General features: G+C 39.6%; 1 protein-coding gene across 7 annotated transcripts in view; it reads right to left on the reverse strand.

Moving 5' to 3' along the window:
- Positions 1 to 18,107, reverse strand: part of LOC110482898 (neurabin-1) — a 36,968-nt gene extending 18,861 nt beyond the window's left edge. For 3 of the 7 annotated variants that reach the window (XM_021552469.3, XM_021552464.3, XM_077785052.1), the window contains exons 1-9: positions 17,630 to 17,741; positions 15,247 to 17,106; positions 6,871 to 7,003; positions 6,359 to 6,479; positions 5,764 to 5,868; positions 5,466 to 5,586; positions 4,899 to 5,045; positions 3,117 to 3,170; positions 1,107 to 1,336 (exon numbers count right to left, since the gene is read on the reverse strand). In XM_021552469.3, the coding sequence (XP_021408144.2) occupies positions 1,107 to 1,336; positions 3,117 to 3,170; positions 4,899 to 5,045; positions 5,466 to 5,586; positions 5,764 to 5,868; positions 6,359 to 6,479; positions 6,871 to 7,003; positions 15,247 to 16,857 (2,522 nt within the window). In that variant the 5' untranslated portion in view covers positions 16,858 to 17,106; positions 17,630 to 17,741. Of the gene's footprint in view, positions 1 to 1,106; positions 1,337 to 3,116; positions 3,171 to 4,898; positions 5,046 to 5,465; positions 5,587 to 5,763; positions 5,869 to 6,358; positions 6,480 to 6,870; positions 7,004 to 15,246; positions 17,107 to 17,629; positions 17,742 to 17,806; positions 17,983 to 18,088 lie in introns of those variants that run through there. The other 4 variants (XM_021552467.3, XM_021552466.3, XM_021552465.3 and 1 more) reach the window with 4 other exon arrangements.
- Between the last annotated feature and the right edge of the window lie 553 nt (positions 18,108 to 18,660).

The following is an 18,660-nucleotide window of genomic DNA, read 5'->3' on the forward strand; positions in this document are numbered from 1 at the left end:
TGTCATATCAAATGATGTACAAAACCAGAAAATAAGCATAAAACATCTACAACAGATGCAGAAGCTTCAGGGACAATCAAACAAGGAATGGAAATTTGCTAAACAGCGAGGGAATGGGAAGTAGCATGTTAGCAGTCATCTTCACGTACTTGTGAACTTCCGTGCGGATAAGCTTGGGAGGAGAGGGGAAAGGAGACCTTTAAAAAGCTGATCAAACAGCACAAAAACGTACTGTGAGAAGTAACACTTCTGGATGTGGACTACAGAGCAAAAGATCATAATAAATTGCCTTTAAAAGTAAGTAGCAAGTAGAGAAATTTGGAACAAGAATATTATATGCTTACAGCAACTACCAAAAGCAACAGTTGTGCTCTGTATTATCAGGACACATCTACAAATATTTTGCAATTACCTCTTCTTTTGCTAAGAGGGAAGATCATAGAAACAATTAGACACTACCACAAAACAACAATGCTGGAGTCCCTCACATTTGTACCTAATAAATTTTATTATTTCTACGAAAAATCCCAAAACCTGTAACAGATTGAAGATACTGTTTTCATACTGCCATTTTAGTGGGCTAGCTACATATCCACAAACTTTAAATTTCTCTCAAAATTCTTTTTACTCCTCCTACAAGATATAACTAACTCAGACTAAATCACATGGATCTGGCTATTATGAAATATCTTTTGATGCCTACTCTATCTGGAGCACTGAAGTCAGCCAAGCTGAGGGTTTTTCAAAAACAGCAAAAGGTATTGCCTAACACCTAGTATCAAATTTCAAGTAGTCCTTCCAAAATGTATAGATGCATTACAGCTTTTAAACTAAGTTGGTTTTTTTACGTTTTCATTGAAGTATTAAAGAATTTTTCATTAGCTATAAATCAAAAGTAGCAGCAAGATTTTCAGCTAACCTTTCCAGAAGGTGGTGATGTAAGGTATGGAATAATTCAGCATTTAGAGCTCACTTCTTCCCTGCCCTCTAACAAATGAAAAGAAATTCATTCAATACCTATTTCCCTAGGTATTGCTAACAGCTTTCCCCAGGTTGCACGAAACATACAAGCAATAAATAGAGACCTGATATTTTGATGTACTTACTTTAGTTGGTAGTCTTTAAGCAATTTCTTGGCCTTGTTGTATTTCTTTTCAAGGGCATCACATTGTTCTTGAGTCTCTTTAAGACGCTCATTTACCGTTTTGCATAAATTTTGTGCCTCTAACCAGTAGGTCTCCAACTTCTTAATTTTCTCTTTGCTTTCATCCAAGTTTTGCTGTAGTTGGGCTCGATTAAATTTCCATTCACTTTTTTCTGCTTCAGCAACTTTTAACTGAAAAGATTAATATTAAACAAATTAATCTAATCTAAAAGATGAAATAAAAACCAGTGGCTGGTACTTGTTTAAGTAGAGAAGAACTAATAATAATTAAATACTTATCAGTAATACAAAAACAGGACACAACTTTTAAAGTAATCACACCAACTCTTCCAACCCTTGCTAATCTAACCAAGTTTAGAACTGAAACCCAAGAGTCTTTTACTGCTTTCTCATTGGTACTGCATCTTTCTAGACAGATCAAATGACCAAGATTTGTATTATTAGCTTGAATTATTTAAGATCTCACCAGATCTTAATATCTCTGGAGAGGCCTACTTTGAGTACCTTCAAAGGCAACTGCAGATAAAGAATCTTAACCTGTATAAGACAAGCTCCCTGTCCTACTACTTTGTTACCAACAGCTTTTTAAATAAAGATAGCATGACCAGTTGATCTTCCCTGGTAACTTTATATGAAAAAGAAAAGAAAAGGGTTTCCTTTTCTTGAGCTAATGTACAAAACCACCAAATACTCTCTCAGTAAAGGAAAGGGATGCTACTACCCCTTCAGCTTGATAGCAGCCACATTACACATGAGAATGTTAACATGTGAAGCTCTCCAGCCTTGGAGGAGTGAACAGGCAAGATACAGCTTAGTTTGTCCATGCCTCCTTCTTTGGGGACACCACTTCCACTGAGGAAATAAATCACTGCTTTTGAAGCCAGTTAAGATCACCTGCCAATGGAACAAGGATGTTGAAAGGACCGAGAATTTCTTGAATTTAAAAACGGGGTTGTAAGTTGTACCAACACCAACATTTTTAACAGCTTTTGTGCAATCCAGCTGGGCCACATAACTAAGAGTACTAGAAAGAGGAGGAGCACTGTCAGAAATCAAAAAGGGAACTGTCATAAGTAGTTTTGTCTGTGTTGCCTCAACAATTGCAGAGTGCACAAAATGCCCCAACAGATACTGCTACTGAGAATTATTGCAAACTGCAGCACTATGCCCTCTTCACTTGCTACCTGTTCCCAGCAATGTGCTGCAACTTGTCCTAGGATATGCATTTCTGAGCAAGGCAACACAGAAGGTCAATGGAATAAAAGAAGCTGCTCGCTCACACTTATTTTCAGAAAAAAGCCCATGTATAAATCAGCATCAGTGGAAAAAGCAGCAAAAAAGAACAAGAAACCCTTTCTCAGAATAAGCAGAGGCATTGAATCAATCTTCAGCAAAAAACAAAACTACTGAAAAACCTCTCTTCCCAGACCAGGTCAGAAATTTGAGGAGGGAAAGAGTGTAACAGAAATAACTTTCTGGTAACAGAAAGACAGCCACAAACCATTGTCTGGCCAAATCTATTCTCCACTGGTAATATTCTCATATTTGTTTATGAGCTGTTTCATACAGCTCTCCACAATATTCAACTATTCTCAGCAGAAATACAGAAGCATTCATTTTAAAGTTTAGACTTGGGGTTTTTTTTAGTTGTTTTATGTGACTTTTGGGACTTTGTTTGGTTGATTTCTTTTTTTTAATTTTATTTTTAATTTGAGCACAGATCTTCAACGCATTCAGAAATGGCTGTCTAGCATAGAGTAGAGAGCACCTGAGGCATAAACTGATTGCTGCCTTCTGCATTCAGCCTATTCCTGGTAAAATCAGTAGCCATAAAAAACAAACAAACAAACAAAAAAACCCCACAAAACCACAACCCCCAAAAAAAAACCCCAAAACAAACCACCCAACACCAAAACCACCCCAATAATAATAATCATATTTGAAACCTTACTTTCTCCTTCAGTTGATTCACTTCAGCTGTTGTTACTGCATGCTTTAATTGTAGCTGGAACAGATGAGAAAAACTTTATGAGGACACACAAAATTACATTTGACAATGCAATTTCTCCATGATTCCTTTTCTACCCAAACCATTGTTAGTGTGCTATAAAGTCAACATAATTATTGGTCAATTACAGGAGAAGTAATCCTGAGCTTTTATTTGAAAAAAAATTTAAATTACTCAAACCTCAAGCAAATTCCACAGCACATAACCACCCTAAAAACCTCCCATTGTTGTCTATACATTAAGATGAAAAGATTATGATAAAGTTTCAATGTGCCAGGGTAATGAAAAGGCAGAAATGCACTTATGATGACAAGTGGGACACAGAATAAAGGAAAGACTTAACAGTACTAAATATTTTTACAATCAGCACTTAAAAATAAATGTGCTGGCTTTGTTTAAAAATTAAGCCATGTATTAAGCCACAAATCTTCACAGGATTATTAGAAATCAAAAAGACTACACTTAAGCCAAATGTAAAGATTTTTTAAAACAAGTATTAATCGTTCCTTGTATCTCCCTTTCCATCTGTAACCCTGAGGAGATTTTCTTTTTTTTTTTGTCAAGGCACATTGCACTAATCCCAAATTAAAACTGGTGAATCCATGACATTCTTCATTTAGATTTTGTTAGTAACAGCAGAGTAATGATTCTGCATGAGATTATAATTGTATCCCAAGTAAATACAGCGCTTAAGAAGCTTCAGCTTGCTCCAATGTTTCCAAACCTAGAAAAATTGTGAATGTTTTCTAGAGATCAGCAGCCTGCAATTTCTACTTCCTCAATGACACTGGCAACAATATCAAGAGAACAAACTTCCGAGACCTGCAAAACACCAATCCTTCACAAAAATAAGCCGATGTAGCAGCAAATAGCATCTGACAAAACAGTTTCTTTGCAGTATATTTTTCTCCTCCCAGAGTGAAATTGACAGGCATTTAAACCTACCAGAGAAGCCTGGACTCCCCTAAATGCCAAAGTCTGTACCATTTAAGTCCCTGACTAAATCCCACAGCCCTGAATAAAGCAAATATGCTCCTTTATAAAAACCTTGGGAAAAGAGAACCCTACTATTTCCAAGTATGTTAAGTTGTGATTCAGAGCCTGGAATGCTCTATTGTGTTTACAAATCCATTCCTTCCAAAAAACACACCATAAAAATACTCTCCAAGCCAAAAATATGCCTATCTACAGAATCAAGTGCTTTTATGTACACAGATTTCTCAGAAGATTGCAGGGACTAAACCAAGAAATTAGATATATATTTCTTGTCTTCCTGAAAAATATTTCACAACAACACCAGAGTCCATTCAAAACAGGCACATTTGCACAACTCCCATGCTCTCTGCAGCTAAAGCCATTCTACTGGGCAGCAAACACAAGCCAATGGGCCACAGGAGAACTAAGAGAAGCATCATATCTAACACAATACTCAGACAACAAGGACAGAGTTCTGGCTGGGTTCTACTGCCTGTTTCCAAGGGCTTTGAAAATTTAATTTAAATCAAAAGATTGTTTAACGAAAATATGCATAGGGAAACTGGATATAAAAAAATTACAGAAGACCTACATTCCAATGGACATTTACCAGAATATTTATTGGTGACACTGGGAAAAAACAAACCCAAAGTAACGAGAGGAAACATGAAGGAGATTATATCCAAATCCTACAAGGTTCAGATGTTTCCCAGTGTATCGCAAAGAATATTTAAGAAACTGCTACAACACCTCTTTAAATTTAAGAAGAGACTGTGCTGAATCCATATCCAGTAGTAAACCAATATCTTCATTTTCAGGAAGATCAAAAACTTCTACAGATTTTCCATGTAAATGTGACTCATATGTATCCTCCTCATCATCATCATAGTCATCATCCTGACAAAATGAGAAAATCATGACATTTTGTAACACACACACAAACACACATTTTTGCATTAAGGTAGTAGCAATAACTAAAGCATAAAATCAAAGAATCCAACCAGCTGCATAATTTTTCTTGACTAGTTGCTATTCTTTTTTAATTTCTTATACCTACAGTAAGTGTTAAAGATGACTTGCAAACACTTTCAGCAAAAAGAGAGCTAAGAAAGACATGCATGAAACTATCACATCCAGCTGACAGTTAAAGAGTATTTTGAATTAGTGATAAAGCAATAATCATGTGCCTTGACAACAGCAGGGTATGAAGTGCTTATTTTCCTGCTCTTAACAAGTTGCCTGTGTTATACTTTTTTTGCTTCAGTTTGATTATATCCCACCATTTAACCCATTAGCAAAGCACGAACAATGTTTTACCTGCTCTGTATCATCATGAACATAGTGCTGCTCGTACAGACATCTCTCTTGCTCTAAGGTCTCACTAATGAGACGGGCTACTTCGCTCTCAGCCCCCGGCTTCTCTCTCCCAATCAGGAACCTACAGGAAAAAAACCAAATTATCCTGCAGCAAAAAACCTTAAGACATGCGTAAGAAATGAGTTTGCTACAATGCTGGCTTCCACAACATCTTTGTGAAATTTTCACACTGTGGTTTTGTATTCTCCAGGAATGAAAAATGAAAAAGAAACTATTATTTCAGAGAAAACATACGTACCTCACAGTGCCTTTGGTGTTCTTCAGTACAGTGGCTGCAAAGAACTGAGTAACTCCCACTAGACTTATGCCATCAACCTCAACAATCTGATCGTTTACTTGAATTCTGCAAAATAAATAAATGCTCAGCAATCAGTTAAGCAATAGTATTTTGGCTTGAAACATTTTTGACATGACAAGTATCACTTAAAACTCACTATCATTTACAATAATAAATTCTGACTCATTGCTTAAAAATAGTCTCCTCATCCTCTGTTACTATGCAAATCATCAATTCAAATTTACACAGTATTTGACTTAATGTTTTTACGTTATTTACACAGTGACTGGTGTTCTGGAGTGTCAACAAGATTTTGTGGTACTTCTACACATAAGCTCATTTTGGACATTTCTCATATATGCAGCAGATCTACAGTTACTTAGCAAAAATGTCCTATAATAAAAAACTCATTTTTTAAAATTTAACATAAAGCAGGAATGTAGTAATCACTCAGCACTTTTGTACTTTTATTCACAGTATTCAGCAGATCTAATGAAATCAACAAGGTTCAGTTAGAAATTTGTAAAAAGCATAATCAATTCAACAAAAAACTCACCGTCCATCCCTCTGAGCGGCTCCCCCATCTGTTATTGTTTTTACAAAAATACCTAGTTTTTCCAGTCCCTGATCAGCACCAACTCCCATTCCAATGATACTGATGCCCAGACCCCTGTCACCTAAGGGATTCAAAAATCTAAAATTAGCTGCATGACACATGATGTAACAGTTAGCAGTACTGAGTTGTTTCAAAGCATTCCAAGTCTTTCTACACAAAAGATAACAGAAATTCAAATTTTAAAAAGAGAAAAAAACAGAACATATTTTATATGTAGATACTACTTAAAGCCTTTTTGCCCTGTAGCCTTCCTAACTTCAATTCAGAATGACAATCTGCACTTAGTAGAGATCTGCCCAGTTAACACTCACTAAATTCAACAGAATTAGCCACGAATCTAACCCTAGACATACATTCAAAAATTCAAGACCTAAATTCGGGGAATATACAGTTATGGTTTTATCTTTTGTTCCCATAGTATCTCTTGTAAACATTCAAGATTTGTTTTGTACCTTTTTCAATTTCCACAGGAAACACTTCCATTTTTTCCACCCTTTTCTCGAGTTCATACTCAGCTGAGGCTGCCACAGGGTCAACTTCTTCATTACGTCTATCATAGTCTTCATTTGAGTAAGTACTGAAAACCTAAAAAATGTAACAGAAAACTTTTTAAAATGTCTTCTCACCTCCTTTCAAACATCATATAATTGAAAGACAATCTGTAAGGAAATTATTATGGTATTTTCAGAGATCTCATTTTCTAAACAACCATCAATTTAATAAATACTGCTGCTGTCACACAGTTTCCAGCTTGCACAGAAGGAACATTTTAAGTTTCAAACAATTACTTTAACAGATTTTATCTTGCAAATGCACTAACTAGTTAAAAGAAATCAGTCAGCTCCATTTTGATATCGTGTGACTTTTTTTATTAGGACTACATTCCATCAAATCCTTCCTCTCTTCTTCCCTCCCCCCACACCATCTGCCAATTGCAGTGTTTCAAACAGATGTAGTTTTCTGATTCTTCAAGGGAATCACGCAGTTTCCCAGGAAAAGGAAATGCCTTGCTACATACATTACTATTTTTAGTATTCACTCCAGCTGAGTTTCTGAATTGTTAAAAATAAAATATAAACAAACAACAAAAATTAAGACAGAGATCTAGAAACTAAGAATAAACTATATGTAACAGGGTTAATCTTACATACCAGCATGTTCATTAATTGTATTTAAATTAAGAAGTTCAGAAAAAACCAGGGAAAATATCGCTCCATTTGTCTTAAAAAAATAAGGTTTATCTGATAAATGTTTTGCAGGCACTGAGTGTTTTATCCAACAAAAAAACACCCATTGCAGCTGCAGCAGCCATCTCCCTAATCAAGAACATGCAACACTGACATGAAGTTCATTCACACTGTCTTACTATATTTTTGCAACTGTTGTATTTTCTGCTGAGACTACTTAAACAGGTAACTGCAATCATGGAAACACCACAGCATTAACTGTAATTAACATTTTCCTTGTGAATTTACATTCACTAGTATATAGCTTTAGCTCTGCAGAGCAGTAGATTCAGACACCGAAAAATGGTCATTGAAACAGAATATTGAAAGACAACCAATATAATTCAGTATTTCCCATGAGGAGCCTACTGCATCACCTTCAGACTACAACTAGAGATCAGTTTCACAAACTCTTCCCAAGCCCTCCAAAACACCTACTCCAGAAATGCAGCACGGCCATATAGTCAGCCCAGTAAGCAAGCAAGATTAGATCCTTTGCTGAAAGGGAAGAAGAAATCCACTCTCAGAAATCTTATGTCTTCCACAATGAAAGAACCCTCCTTAGCAGCTGTTATTCCTACATCTTACATAAAGTTTAAAGTGACTGTCATACAGATAACCAGTAGGCAACAACAGGACACAGAAGGACAACAAGGGTCACACTTACAGTATGTCTTCCATGAAATTTATAGAAAAAAATCTACAAAACAGACAAAGAAAACCATTTAAATGGTCTTATTCTACCACTATCAGAAAAAAGGTGGCCAAGTTCTTTAAATTAATCACCCTCCTCAGCCCCCAAATCACTAAATTGGATATGCAGCAGAAGCATTCAATGAAGCATTATTCACCCTTTGGAACAAGACCGGCCTAGTTTGTGTATTTTTCATCCCAACAGAAAAAGCAGCATCTCCAAAAACATAGTCAAATGATAAGATTAATTTTAAACTAATAATAAAAAGGAAGTTCATGTGTGAACAAATGATAACTTGTTAGTGAGAATATTTGAGCTCTTGAGGACAAATCAAATACTAAAGCATGAAAAAAAAGTATAAATGCATATCCATACAATCTAGTATTAACAATATGTTAATACAATATTTAACAAAATGTTAAAAAGATACCTTAACTACCAAATGGTTGAATGAGCAAAATGTGGAGAATGGCAGTAGTTCATTTTGGAGATGGTGACAACTGTATTTTCTTAGTTCTTTACTACTCAGTGGTCTAACAGAGCAGAAGATTCTGCAAATAGTTACTTTCCACTGAAGAATGACATTACCACAGGGATGACCAGTTCCAATTTAAAGTGCTAGAATATTGGGGAAGCAAAGTTGCACTGTAACAATGGCATTGTGTACGCTGCAAGGCCTGAGCCAGCATTAACATATCTATGGAACGTCTAAAAAATATTTATTATTTTTCCAGCTTAAAAGTAACAGAACTGTATTTGAGAGTCTCATGGAATTTGCTCATTTTTATACAAAATTGATCACAGAAATTGTTCATCTACCAGGTGTAGATAACAGAATTTAAAACTAGTGGTGGCTTAAGTTCCAGTGATGTTTATAATTGCTATTAATAAAACAATGGCATAAACATATCTATGCAAAGAATCCTAATATTTATGCATACTAGCTTTCTAAGAAAAGCCTCTTTGAAACTAATTCTGCATAATTCACTAAGAGAAAGAATTCATACTTTTGTCTTGAAGTGACAGTTGACAACTGTATGAGAACATCTGGGTAATGTTCTAAAAACCATAACCTCACAATTAAAAGATAGTCCCATTTCAAAATAGTAAGAACAACACACCCCTCTCCAAACTTCAGAAAAATAATTATTAGGAAAAACATAAATTTACAAAGAAAGAAGGAAAGTAAAACTTATAACCAGAAGCCAAGCACTGCAAAAACAGAAAGAAAAGCAAAAGCACACTACAAAAACTATGACTGAAGAGTCAAGGGTAGAATACAGAATTTTTTATTGTGTACATGTGGAATCATAGTGTTTATCTTTTATGAGAGAGAAAAAAACGTTGATATTAATACAGAAAACACAGAAGTGGTCAGCAAGCTGTTCTTGCCAAGTAGCAAAAGTAACATTTAAACGTGGATAATAAATAATGTAAGTTCACAGTTTAGAAGACTGATGAGAAAGCTAAACATGTTCATCCCTGCACTATGTCTGGCAGGGTTTAGTCACTGAATCAAATGTATTACAGACAAAAGAATTCTAATCTTACTATTCAGAAACCACTGCTAGCTAGAGATTTTAAAATTATTAGTACCACAACTGGTATTTTTAAAAGATATGCTTTAGCAAACACAAGTTATTGGTTCAACACAGGGGAAACAGACAAATTTTATCGTGGAAACCATGTGAATTTCACAACCCGTTTAGCATAGCTTGTTATATATCCAGGAGATTACCCAATCTACTATTGTAAAATTTACATATCAAACATTTACTAAAAATCAAACCAGAAGATGTATGATTAAAGAAAAAAAGCCAGACAGCTTGAGTTGAAAGAGTTTTTTTCCAGACAGCTGAACAATCATCATAGCATCAAAAAACAAGGACCACAAAGGCACCAGAAAGATTTGTCACAGGAACTTTTTAACACAGGTAAACCTATAAGCAGAATTAACTGCATTTAGGCTTAATGAACTTTTAACTTAAGAGAAAATTTACTTATATGAAAACTAAACTTTCAATAAATGCTTAAGGATTATATTTTCTCAAAAAAACCCCAAAACAACAAAAAATTTCAAATGTGTGTGAAAATATATGCATTCTTCCTCCAGTTATTATCCATGTTTTTAAATCTTTCATACTGGTTAAGTAAGTTGCAGGAATGCCATACTCTCAGATACACACAGAACAAAACAGAATTATTTTTTGTGAAAAGTCACTGAAAAGCACCGTGGAGAGACAAAGATGAAAATATGAAGTTATTTTGACATTACGTTACAAATGTCATAATGTTCATAAACAGAGCTTCGAAACAATTAAAATCTATGACTTTAAACAAGCAAACTGTCATTGGAAAAGATCCCAAAATAAAATGGGAAAACACATTATTTCTGCCAAGAAAAAAAAAATTAATTTCCACATATAAGTCAATTCTATTTAAATCTACTCTTAAATCAAATCTCTATTTTTCTTCATCAACCCTCACCCACATCACATACTTGCTTCTTAATGTCACAGAAGTACTTTACTGATGTGCTTGAGCAATGGCTGAAAATTGACCAGCCATCAATTCTCTAATTATTGAAGAAACTCCAGGGTTTGGGTATCTTCAACCAGCCAGTGTATTTTGTGCCCCTTTTTGTGTATGGCATCGTAAGTACACAAGTGAACGGTTCAAAAATCAGAGGCTGCATGAAGCTGAAGCACTACACTACAACAGTGTGTTAAAAGTGTGTTAAAACACTGGAGTCCACACACTGAACTAGAAAATTTGTGCATCTCCTAAAAGCATTTGCAGGTATGCTGTCAAAATCTAATTCAAGGGTTATCTTCATTTAGCTCTTCAATAACTTCCACACCAAGCAGTTTTGTACTAAAAACGTTGAAGAATAGGAAAGGCTGAACACCACCATTTGTGCCCAGCTATACATAAAACAACTTTACTGTGATGTGCAAGACAAATGGCAAAACTCGAAGGATTCCCATATTCTCTCAGAAGCAGCTTAAACTAGACTGCTTAGGACAACACACAAACTATGAAACTGCTTTCAGTTTCCTTATGAGACAAATTTATGCTCAGCTGTGACAAATATAAAAGTAATGCCTTTATGAAGGTTTGGGGTTTGCCTTGTTTACTTTTTTAAACTGTTTTCTTGACTAAACCAGCTCAAAATACATTACTATTCACAAAATGCTGGGAACAGACACTCCCATGCAACATAAACTAGATAACACTGATAAGTAAACTGAAGCAAATAGCAGCAGCAGCTGCATTATCTTTTCAGCTTACCTGAGCTACAGAATTATTAAGGATCATAAATCATTGCAGAAATTAGTCACTGTGCTATTAAAGGCTTGGAGGACAAAGTTTGACACAGTCAGAGGTGAAAACATCTCAAGAAATCAATTTGAAAACAAGCATTTGTTTTCCAAACAAAGTTTCAAAATTACGAACGTCAAACAGCACTCAGTCATTACATTTATTTAATTAAGCCTTTCAAGGTAATCTCATAACAGACAGCTAGTTAATGCCTTCATTACAAAGGCAAAATGAAATAGAAAGGGATGGCAGAAGAATTACCTGATGTTATTTGCATTGTGTGTAATGCTGATTGTTTACACAGTTTACTCAGAAAACTTTAAGACAAAGGCAAATTCAGTTCCATTGCAAATACCTTGGACTGCTGAGTGTGCTTTCCATTCCTTACTGGATTCATAGGTGGCAATAAGAGACTAAAAGTTGCTCATGTACCATAACACAAACCCAGGCTCTGAAGTTCTGCTTAATAACTGTACTCTGTCATTCTCTAAACTACTCCAGGAAAACAAGAACCGAGATAAAATGTTCCCCAGGGTCTGGAAAGATCAAAGAGCAGCAGGACTTAAGAGAGTCTGGTCACCACAGCAAGTAAAAAATCCCATATGTCGTTTATCAGTAGCTTCTATGGAATTTAAACATTTCTTTTAAAGTCTGTGCTTGCTTTCACAGGCACAGGGCAACACAAAAACAGAGTATTTGTGCAATTATGTTCCATCTTTCCTGAAATTACCAGATCAAATTATGTTCTCAAGCCCTGCTACAGATGTCAACAATTATGGACCTCCATCACAGGTCAGATGCAGTGCTAACAGTTTTAGCTACCTTATACACCCCGTGGGAGCTCCCCAGTCTCCTTTTACTCAAAGACCCTGCCAATATTACAACTGACTAGAAGCTTTGAAACAGAAATATTAATCCAGTTCTCTTTGTTGCATTAGATTAAATGCTATTTTTAAGGTGCCTTAAGTTCTATCCATTACTGACACACATATCCAACCCCCCTTTTGCATATTTCAAATACAACGGTCAAAGCTCCATCACTGCAGAATGCTGAAGATCTGAGAATGTCTTTTTTCTGAACATTTTGAGTTCTTCAACTCTACCAGATACATGCTAAACAGCAACTGCAAAAGACACAGATGGTTTCTTTGTCATCACTAGAGATGCAGAATGAAGGCAGCAAGAATGCAAGGGCAGCCTGGCCTCTCTCAGGAGCATCTGTGAGGAGAAGAATCACAGACCTTCTCTAGTGGCTATGAATGTCTGAAAAATGGCACTCCCATTTTAGTAAAACTTATTAATCTAAATAAAGCTGAAAAAAAGAAGCTACTAGGATACATTTCTCACTATAGCACTGCTCCAAGCTGTGGGTAGGGACTAGGAATAATCTTTTAGCTACCACTGAGATTTTTTTCTCTTCCAATTTAAGATGAACCAGAATCTATGAAGAAAAATGGAGAGATTTCCTTCTGTGACATAAAACTGGGATTTTCTAAAAGGTTATTGAGATATCTAAAATACACAACTAAAGAAAGTTCTGGGTAGGCATAAAAAAGCTGAAATTCTTTATTTTACAGAGTACAAACCCCCAAAACCATATAACCAGGACTTATTCCCACTAAGTAGCATAGAAAACATGAAGCAAAAAGGCAGACATGGGAACAGAAATCATTGCTAAGGGAAAAGGAACAAAGAGGGAAAACCTATTGAAAATGGCATGCAGAAAGTGGTCTCTATACCCAATGTAAGAAAGATGCAGTCAAGTTTCACTGAAAGGGGATAAAGGAAGGCAAGTATGACTAGCTTCAATTTAAGGGCCTTAAAACGTATCTCAATAGCCCTATTGCTATTAAGTACAGTTTGTTCTACCAATCCAAGTGGGGAATTATGGCAAGAACTATGTTATTTTTCATAGGAAACCACTAACAGTTGTTTCTAATGAAACAGTTGTTTCATTCATCTCTCAGATAGTGTAAATGATAATCTGAGACAGATTGCTTCCTGTGGCTTTCAGGGAAGCAGCTAAAATTGAACAGTGCTTGTTACCAAAACCTGAGTTTCTGTCTACATGAGAGCTTCCATCATAGTTGGTACTGAGATTTCTACTAGGGTTCAACTATGTCTGGCATAGACACAGCAAAGAAGGCAAAAGTCTGTTAATGGCCACTGCTTCAGTAGGGTATCAGCAATGATCAGTAAAACCCTGCCTACAGCAGGAAGTCACTTAACACATTTATAGTAGACTCTACATGGCACTTTGTTCAGATACTGACTGCACAAATGCATGTAGAAATGGACTGATGCCCCTCTGGCTCTCTCCCAGCCCTAACCAGACTCATTATGCAGTTTTCAATAGCAGCACTCTCCCCTTCAGTGCTCCAGGTCACCACTAAAGCAACATCAACTAGAAGAAAGCCATATAAAGTCAGCTTGTCTATGGAGAGACTATAAAAAACCCACATGCAACAAAACTCACATTTTGCCAAATTTTTTTGCCACAATCAAAACATCTTCTGGGGTACAGTGCTGGTCTGTGCTAGCAAACTGGGAAATAACAGCTCTCTGCTGTGGGAAGTTCAAGAGTCAACAGAATTTTTCCATCCCTGTGATCAGTAAAATGAGTCCTGACTCTCTACAAACAAAGTGTAAAAGCTGTTTATTAAAAATTATTTCTTTCAGTCATGTGAGAGTAGAAGAGAAGCATGCTGAGGAAAGTCTGTACCATCTCCCATTCCATCCTTGTCCATATCTCCCAATTTTCCTTCCAAAGTTTAACAAAGACTAGAATAATTCAAGTCTGCAAGAGACTATGGGTAAACAGTTTGAATTGTGGAGCAACTTATTTTGTGGGTATTTTTGGTGGGGAAAGATCAGACACATAAATCTTTTTAATTTGTTAAAGTTAGAAGTTACACTCCTCCTCATTAGCCAGTCTGTCCTCTAACTTTCACTTCTGCAACTTTGTAACTCCAAAATAATCATGTTAACACTCCTAAGGCTTGTTCAGCTATCAATATTAGAACCAAATGACATATATATGGGTATTATTGGAGAGAATTCTAGAATCTTAAAACACAAGAACCAGTCATTTGGTATTTTCTTATAGTTAATTCCGTAAACAAGCCTGAAGTTGAAAGTTTCAAAGTATGAAAGTTTTCTATGGGGGCTTGTTGATTTATCCGGATTTTTTAAAAAACTTTTGTGCCAAAAGGAAAACTGAAAATAATCATTCCTAATGCAATGCCTCAGTTAAAAAAAAAAAATTAAAAGTATTAAAGGTCAATGTGTTTTTATCTGCTCCGAAAATATATCTGCTGCTGAAAAAGTATAGTAAGTAAAATTTCATGTGCTTCACTACATTATCTTATGAAGCAGCTACAATTAAGAAATCACTTGTGGCTAATAATTAATTTTCTGAAGTGGCAACTTCTCTCATACTTAGTGTTGAATAAAAGTCATAAACACACACTTATTAAATGCTTTTTAGAACTTAGAAAAACAAAAAAACCCTCAAAATTTATTTCCTGAGTATTTTTGAATGCAAAACAATTAAAAAAAAAAAAAAAAGAAAACTCAAATGTACTTACTTTGATAGGAGCTGTTGAGAACTTGACTTTTCGGTCTGGCGCTGGATCTTCCTCTTCAGAAAGTCCAGGAAACTCCTCGTATTCGCTGTCATACATATAATCCTCCTCTCCCTCCAAAATTTCTTTGCCTTCAGGCTCTTGGTTTTCTGCCTCTGGGTCCCTGTCATCATCAAAAGCTGCATTCTCTATTCCAAAATCACTTAAGTCCTCACTTTGCTTTTCTAACGCTTGCTCCTCTTCTTCAGTATCCTCTTCCTGCTCTAGAACATCCTGCACCTGTGTAACTCCACTATCTCTTACAGACATCCCATCTCTTTCTTCTTCCCAACTGGTCTTGCTGCCATCCATAAACTCTTCTACCACTTCCAAACCATAGTCGCTTCTCTTCCCTTCCTGTACATCACATATGAGCTCCTGATTCTCTTGATAAACGTGATCTTTCTCCAAGCCTTTTTTTTCATGCCCTGAGGTTTCATCTTGTGCAACCAGCTCTGTGCAAGTCACCTCTGTGGGAGAAAACGAGGAGCAAACACTATCTGGTATCTGCTGAGCCTCCTGAGCAGGCACACTGTCCATATTCCATTGGCTTCTCTCAAGTACCAGTTGCTCTCTTTTGTCTTTTCCAAGTGCCTTGCTTGGCTCATCTCTGCAGATCTCAGGCACTTTGGGGAATGCACCTTTCTCCAGACACCTTTCAGCAATAGCAGATGAATTCAAAGTGTGCTGGCCTCTCAAAGGGTCCTGATTTGGAGAACTATAATTTTTGGAAGTTTCTTTGGATTCTTCAGTATCACTGTCACCCAGAAAGCTTTCCAGTCTCCTAGAAATGGGCCCTGCATTCAGGAAGGAACATTTGGAACCACTATTAGCATGTTGCTGCTTCAACTCCTCATTACTTTGATTTTCAACTTTCCCTGGTGCTCCTGGAGGACTTGCTTCTGTATTAAAACTGAAGTGGTCCACCACATTGCTGCAATCAGAAGCTGAACCATGTCTCCTCTTATCTTCACTTCTTTCACATTTGCTAGGGGAATATCTGTCCACCGAGCTCCGCTGTTTTATATTTCTCTCGAAGAGCTTCCTGGTCTCTGAAAATTTTTCTGCCAGGGCTACTTTGTCCAAGTCTGCCTCATCGCTGCTACGGATGACTTTATCAGCAGCGGAAGACACAGACAATGAATCCACAGGACTGCCACTGGAGCTGGTAGTTGTATTAAGAAGATTATTTTTTTGGAGAATGAGAAAAGATGGACTACCCGGAGACGATCCATACTCAGCTGCTGTGGCCCGGCTGATCAGTTTAGTCTCAGCAGGTGGACTGCTTTCACAAGAGGTTGCGGAAGAAGAGCTTCCCATTTGCAGAAACATATTTTTGATCTTGTGTACTCTGTTGCCATAAGTAGCAGCTCTGCCTCGACTGTGTGGGTCACTTCCCCCTCCATTGGAAGAGGTGCTCAGCTTCTGATGCAAGCCTGTTTTGTTGGAAGCGTTATCAGGATTGTTTACACCATCAAAAGAACATTTGATAGCATGGAAATCAGATTTGTAAGCATTTCGGTGTGGAGAAGCACTTCTTAAAGTCCTTTCTCCCTTGCCTTCGGTTTTCATCATTGTTGAAGAGAAAGCTCCCTCCACTCCTTACGAAGAATGGGAAGAACGATTCCCTAGCACAAAGCTTCCAGCCACTAGGCAGTGTAGATCCCACAGAAGATCCCAAAAGCAGCCTTTCACTTAGTCAGCCTCCCTGCTCGTACTGAAATGGAACGCAGGGGACTCTACGTGGAGAGAAAGAAATCAAAGCTCGTGAATGGCCACATCGGGAGTTATCCCCAGCGCGGATCTCGGTATCCGGAAAGCCATCTGCAGAGACACAGAGAGTTTCCATTAACGCGGGGCCTCGCCGGCGTGTGACACGAATCCGAAACTCGGGGTGGGAATCGCAGCCCAAGATCTCTCTGCGGGATAAAGCCCATTGTGTCGGCCGGGACGCGCGGACCCAGCTGCTCCTTGAGCACCGACCTGACGGCTCTGGCGGGGGATGCGGCGGCGGGCGGCCGGCCCGCCACCTCCGGCTGCCGCCCCTCCGCCAAGGGCCGTCCCGGGCCGGGCCGGGCCAGGCCAGGCCGGGTCGGGCGGGGGGGAGGGCAGCGCCAGCCCTTCCTGCCGCCCGGGGGAGGCCGGGCCCGGCCGGACCGCGCGCCCGCAGCGCGGCGGGGCAGGACGGAGCGGCCCTGGCTCCCCGCGCCGCCCGGAACGGGGGAAGCCGCAAGGTTCGGCCCCAAGTTGGGGCTTCCCCGCGGGGGCGCTTCTGCGCCGCGGGGCCTGCGGGGCGCGCAGCGGAGCCGCCCCGGTACCTCGCCCCAAACTTTCCGAGCCAGCCTACCTGGGGGCGGGGGTCCTGCTGCCTCCTTCCCCTCAGCGTTCCCAGCCGCCCAGCGGCCGCACACACCACGCCATCATTATCCGCCGCCACAGCCGCCCGCCTTTCCCCTCTCTCTCTCCCTCCCTCCCACCCCCCCGCCCTGCCGCCGCCGCCGCCGCCCCGCGCTCCTCACTCCACCTTCTCCCGCCCCCGCGGCGCGCTCGGAACCGCCGCCTGCCCACCCGCGCCGCTCCCCGGCCTCACGCTGCTCCGCGCCCTCCGCGCTGTGTCTCGGGCCCGCCCGCGCGCGCTCCCTGCCTCGCTCGCACACAAAGAGAGGGAGCGGCGGGCGCGCCCCTGCTCCTCTCTCAGCGCCACGGAAGAGACGGGCTGGGGGCGGCGGGCGCGACCGGCCCGAGGGAAGCGCCTCCTGCGCCGGGATATACCACGCCATAGTGGGATACGGGTTTCGGGTGATACCATGTCGGCGAGGCGAGCCGGCGCGGGGCAACGTCGGTGGGCGCGGAGCGCTCGCCGGGGCCTCCGCCGGGGGAGCTGCACACGGCGTAGCGAGGGACGCTGGAGAAACGCGAGCTGCTGTGGTGCTGCGCGCTACTTTCAAAGCCCGGGCGGCCAGCGCGGCGCGGGGAGCGCCAGCCCCGGTTCACCGCAAAGCAGCGCGGTTCCCGGGAGGGAAAAGTGGCGACAGCTGCCGCGACCGAGGCTCGGACAGATGAAGTAACAACAGTATCAAACATTCCTTTTTTCCCCCACTTCCTTTCAAAAATCAAGTTTGGTTTTAGCCTCTCCCGAGCAGGTAGGTGTCAGAGCACAGGAGGATCCACAGCCGAGGCGGCGCGGGGAGCCGCGGTGCCGTGCGCGGTCCTGGACACCGTGACATGTCCGCGCAGAAACGGGGCTGAGCCCGCTGGAATCCTCGCACGCTCCCCGGGCGGGAAGTCACTGCCGCTCCCCAGGACTGGGAAAATCCTGCTCGTCAGCGGTAGCCCTTGGCAGTAATAACAGCAGTTTAGAAAGCAGTATTCCATACA

The sequence above is a fragment of the Lonchura striata genome, chromosome 8 (genome assembly GCF_046129695.1).
Source record: "Lonchura striata isolate bLonStr1 chromosome 8, bLonStr1.mat, whole genome shotgun sequence".
Classification (NCBI taxonomy): Eukaryota; Metazoa; Chordata; class Aves; order Passeriformes; family Estrildidae; genus Lonchura; species Lonchura striata.